The sequence below is a fragment of the Impatiens glandulifera genome, chromosome 5, assembly GCF_907164915.1.
Source record: "Impatiens glandulifera chromosome 5, dImpGla2.1, whole genome shotgun sequence".
Taxonomy (NCBI): Eukaryota; Viridiplantae; Streptophyta; class Magnoliopsida; order Ericales; family Balsaminaceae; genus Impatiens; species Impatiens glandulifera.
Window position 1 is genome coordinate 18,696,705 of NC_061866.1, and position 5,888 is coordinate 18,702,592.

Here is a 5,888-nt window from a genome sequence, read left to right on the forward strand (position 1 = left end):
AGTCAAATACCTCTTCTTCGTTGGCCATGAAGCATTTGACGTCATTATTGTCACTTTCGCTTGACTCTAAATCACTTTGAGCCCATTTGTCTATGCTTTCCTCTGCCACCATTGCCTTTTGATCTTTGTTGGATGATTTTTTATCTTCCTTATTATTTGATTGGCTGACTTTCTATCATCTCTTCTTGGCATTCTACATTCTAACTTATAGTGACCAAGAGCATCACAATTGAAGCAGCGTACCTTAGCCTTGTAGTCATTGTTGTTATTGTAGGATGACTGACTCTTACTCATGAATCTTTTAAATTTCTTTGCGAGCATAGCAATTGCATTTTCGCTGAACTGTTCAGCTGACTTGATAGGGTTAGGCTCTGCTGGTTCCACAAAGGATACCAGAGCTTTGATCACATTTGAAATTGAAGGCTCGTCTTCATTTCTTGAGTTCATCTCGAACTCATAAACTTTTAGATCTTCAAATACATCGTACAACTGCATCTTATGAAGACTCCTGGATTCTTTCATCAATATTGTCTTGACATCCCAAGCGCTAGGAAGAGCTCTTAGTGCTTTGATGATTGTCTCCTTTTTGTCGTAAGTTTTTCCCATAAGGGAAAGTTCATTCACAAAGCTTGTGAAACGATCACCAAATTCTTTCATGGTTTTTCTAGGGCGCATCTTTACGTTTTCAAATTTTTTAGTGACCAACATGATTTTGTTTTCCTTGGTTTGCTCGTTGTCCTCATTAAGCTGGATGATTTCTCCTATACTTCCTTGGCAGTAGCACATGCTCTGATTTTTGCGAACGTATTTTTATCTAGGGTGTTGTAGATGGAGTTTCTAGCTAGATTATCAAGATTATTCTTCCTTTTATCCTCATTTTTCCACTCGCTTTGTTCCTTATCAATCTTTATTGCACCTTCATAGATAACGTACATCGCGTCATCGTCTACTGAAGCTAAGTAAACTTGCATGCGTAGCTTTCAATCAATGAAGTCTTCACTTTCGAACATTGGGGCCTTATTGACGATAGACATGCTGAAATCTGATTGCTTGAGAGTAAAGACACCTTGCTCTGATACGAATTGTTAAGAACGAGATCGCCGAAGGAGACGGACGTCTCGCAACGTTGAATGCTTACACACACACGATTTGATAATAACCCTATTAGAGGTTGATTATCTCGTCTTCAATCTACACAAATCATCACAAACTCTTGACAAAGTCAAGTTCTGAAGTGTTTGTTTAGGTTTGAAGAAAAAGATGATTGATATGAATGATGAGATAAAGAAGAAGACACAACACAATACATAGATTTTATGGATGTTCGGAGATAAAGCTCCTACGTCACGTCACCCCTTCTTCTCAAACCTTTGAGAAGGATATTCACTAGAATATTCAGTTTGTTTACAACACATATACAAACTCAGTCGAACAACTATGACTTAGTTGCTGCCTGTTTTCGACCTTACAATACACTCACGCTGTTGAGTAGAAACGAATTATGTCAACTTACAAAGCTCACCACTCACACCTAATAGGTAGTATTGTAATACACTTAAAATTCTAACACACTTGAAAGGCTTGTAGAACTTTTAAAGCATGAAAGATTTGATAGAAAAGATCAATAGCGGGTTGCCAAAAGGTTAAAGGTTGCCAAAAGGTTCGTTGCTTAATTGCGGGTGTTGAAGAAGATTGACTTATGTCTTCTTAAGTAGGCAAAAATATCAACAGATATATCTGCAATTTCAACGACTATATTTGCTTCATAAGACCATTGTCATCACTTTGATTGGTTGAAGTCCAAAATAATACAACGTATGGGATATTCTTTGATCTTGTATGTACTTTGAATGATAATATATTCTTCACTCTGATTGGTTGAAGTCCAGAATAGTACAACGTATGGTATATTCTTTGATCTTGTCTGTACTTTGAATGATAGTAAGCCAAATTCTAATTATTTCGATTTGAATGTCCAAGGAATGTATGATTCAGACTATTGACCTATCTCTGATACTGGTTCTACTAAAGTGAGAAGGTCTTCATCAGTCTTTGCATTTAAAAGGAAATTCTCATCTAGGAAGTGTAAAGATGATGTCTGACTTTTCTAGAGGTTGACTAAGTATGGAAATTGTGAGATATCGGATGCCAAAATGTGGAGTGCCGAAGTTTGGAAAGTCAGATGTGGGAAGTTGGATTGTGAAATGCCGGATGTGGAAAGCCGATATGTGGAAAACTAGAATGTGGGAAGCCGATCTGTGAAATATCGGAATGGTCCATATGTCGATTTGCGGAAAACCGGAATGTGGGAAGTCAATCTGTGAAATACTGGAATGGTCCAAATGCCAATTTGCACAAGATATCCGCCAAATACCGATATCTTTAAAAGACGATATCCGCCAAATCATGATATCTCCTAAAGCCGATATTTGTCAAATGCCGATATCTCAAAAAGCCGATATTATGACAAAACCGACTTTAATTTGAATACTGATTTGGTTTAATCTGCACATAATTATTTTGACACAATTAGATTTTCATTTAAATACTTAATTAATACTACTATTGAATTAACTATTTTTACTTATCAAAAACAATATTTAGAAGCAAACTTACTCCATTTTTACTTATGATGAGCAACCAACTTCTAAAGTCACAAAGTGCAAGTTAAGAGAAATGTTCACAGAATTATTATAAAAATATACTTTTTCATTTAAGGCCTTGTTTGATTAGACAGTTATTTTAAAATAGCCTTGATTTATGTAGGTTATGAAAAATCATAATATTTGTATATACAGTATCATTGCGATATTTTTCACTTGTGTTCATTTGGTATATTTTATTGTGTGAATATTAAAATTTATGTCAAATATTGTAGAAGTAGATGATAATGATTCCTTCAAAAAAAAGATTCAAATTTTGTGGTATCAAAAAAGTAGATAAGGATATTATTGAGACAGTTAAACTAAGTTTTTATTTTATTTGTTAAATGCCCGTATATTTTGCTCATTGTATGAAAATTTATTATTAATTTTTTTATCAAACTAATTGTGTATTATCTTGATTTCATTGAACACGACTACAGGTCTTGTCATTTTGTTCCTGCTACATATATGAAGCCTTTATTATTTCATGAGGTAATTTTGAAACTCTTATTTGTGGAAACAAGTAGTACCCATAAGCTGAATAAGTGTACACAAATATTTGGTTGTTGTTAGTTGATCTTATTTGAGACTAAATAATTTTGAGAAAAAGACTGATCTTTTATTATTATAATTTTCTGGTTATGACTTTGTAATTTTTACATTGGTTATACTTTCATTTAACGATATTTATTTTTTTTATTTCCAGTCAGGTCACATGCAAATTGAGCTTTTTTTTTTCTTTAGATTGGAATTAACTTTACTACCGATAATAATTGCATTAAATAAATCTTGATTTGCTTTCCATGTGATTTTATATGTTTGAAAATACCTTTTAGCTTTGAAACGAATTCAAGAGAATTTATCTTGATAGAGAAAATATATTCAAAATTATACAAGAATCAGAATAGAAGGAGAAGGTAGGAAGATTTTTACAAAAAAAAAATTTGAATTATTGAAAACCATCGTCATTCACTAGTAGTACTTATTAGAGCTGATGAAAGTCAAATACTAGCAAATCTGTAATAGGCATAAAGAGAGTTAGTCCTTCTATAAGTGTAATATTTCAATTGATTAACAAATTTTATACCATCTTATTAGTTTTAGGAAGAGATATTTATATTGATCAACAAATTTTCTACCATATTAAATTAAAAATATATTTTATTTATATTATGTTATATATGAAAATGAACTTGTGTTATTTTAATTTTCATACTGGTAAATGTCAATTTTAGCGCAAAAAATAAAACAATTGAACCTATGTTACTTGAACGCTAATTCATATTAATATTTGATGTTGTTGGTAATAAAAAGCTCATTGAAAAATCCATTATAAGTATTAGTAACAAAAAAATATAATATAGGTTTCATTCATATCGCATTTTTATTCTTAACACATTACAATTGTCTTGTTGTTTAATAATATCATTTAATTTAAACTTAATCAGATGTTTCATTTTATCTAAACAAAGACAAACATCTTTCAAAAATAACGCACCTTAGTTTACGCTAAGTTGTTTCATCCTTGCATTTAAATCACTCTGAACTTTCTTGAGCCAATTCTTTAACATTTGAGCATCACCCTCATTGAGATCCGAAACAGAAGTATCAATAATTGATTTTATTTTACGTGCTCTTACCATTTTATCTATTTGTTTTTCTCTTTCTTTTTCCTTATCCAAAAGATTCATCACCTCTACAAGTTGGCTAGTTAGTCTAGCCATATTTTCTCGAAATGACTTATCCATAAGAGAATTGGTTACCGTATTTCTCTCGAGTTTCTTGTTATTAAGTAATTTCATTGCAATTAACTCCATGTTCGGAGAAGAAAAAGAGAAGAGCTTCCCAGATGGAGATAAGATCATGAAAATAAACTCGATAGCACAAACGATGCTCAATTCGCTGATCTTTTTGTACAATCCACTGCGGAGTTCAGAGAAAGTGACTTGTTGATCTTCTTCCCTTCCCCGACGTCGGTCCTTGAGAATTCTCTTGCAGCCTTTTGAACGCTTGGTTGCTCTAGGGTTGCTAGGGATGTTCTCCATTACACTCTCAAATTTCAAGATATTTTCTCTATGTCTCTAGTTCACTAAATATGAATTCTATTTTATAGATAAAAATGCGGAAAATTTCGATAAATAGTACTTTAAAAGTTGACAAAAAAAATATCATTCGCAATCTAACTTGATTATATTCTACAAGTTTCAAATATAGAAAATTAGAAAAAAAAAATTACTATGTTATTGTAACACTTTCCACTAAATTGACCAAAATCAAAATAATTTTTTTCACCATCATTACCTATTTTTATTGTGAGTATTGACCACGAAAATTATTTGCATTCGTGTTGGTTTGACTAATATATATTTTGTAAATCTTACTAATATATTTTTATAATATAAATATGAATTATATTTAATATTGTTTTTTATTACTTAAATTTAAATTATTATACTTTCTCTCATTTCACTCAAACATACAACATAACCATAGTAACAATTTATTCAGATAGTGTGCTAGATTGTTTTAACTTATAAGCAAATATAGTTGCGATTGCCTTACTAATATTTTATTATTATTCAATTAGAGTAAATATCAAACATGCTTGCAAATAATTGAGTGAATTAATAAATGATTTTCTTAAGAATGAATAAATAATTGAAGTATTTAAAATCATAATATTTTTGTTAGATTTTACATCTTTTGTTTAAATTTAATTATTGGGGTGCACATTTTTGTAAATTACGTACCTAAATTTCTAATAAATAATATTATGAAAGAAACAAATAATATCAATTATTTTAATACTTTGTTTTAGTATTTAATTATAAAAACACTATAGAGATATGAGCTTCAGTTTTCGATACAATATTGTTTCCAATAAAAAATGAATTTATTTATGAATCTACCACTAAGAAGCACGTTGTTTTTTTATCGACGCAGAAATAATACCTATTAATTTTCTGTTGTTCTTAGTGCTTGTAACCATTTGGGACATGTTTAGGAGGGAAATATGTATTTTGATAAGATGGTGAATGTTGACGACATTAGCCCCAAAATAGAACATTATGGTTGCGTAGTCGATATACTCAGATGAGCCAGGATGATTGTAGAAGCGTATCAGGTAATCAAGAACATGGATGAGGAACCCAACTTCATTGTATTGAGGAGCTTTGTATATGCTTGTAGAAACAATGATAATGTGGTATGGGTAGACAAGAATATAAGGGAATTGATGATTGA

The 5,888-nt window shown here is 31.0% G+C and overlaps 1 protein-coding gene across 1 annotated transcript; it reads right to left on the reverse strand.

The window, feature by feature from the left end:
* Positions 1–4,144: 4,144 nt before the first annotated feature.
* Positions 4,145–4,690, reverse strand: LOC124939089 (agamous-like MADS-box protein AGL62). Its single transcript, XM_047479600.1, has one exon. It carries the CDS (start codon positions 4,688–4,690, stop codon positions 4,145–4,147), a length of 546 nt encoding a protein of 181 aa, XP_047335556.1.
* Positions 4,691–5,888: the final 1,198 nt, after the last annotated feature.

Excerpts from the sequence above, each read along its gene's own strand:
- LOC124939089 (XM_047479600.1), bottom strand. The coding sequence starts at position 4,690 with ATGGAGAACATCCCTAGCAACCCTAGAGCAACCAAGCGTTCAAAAGGC.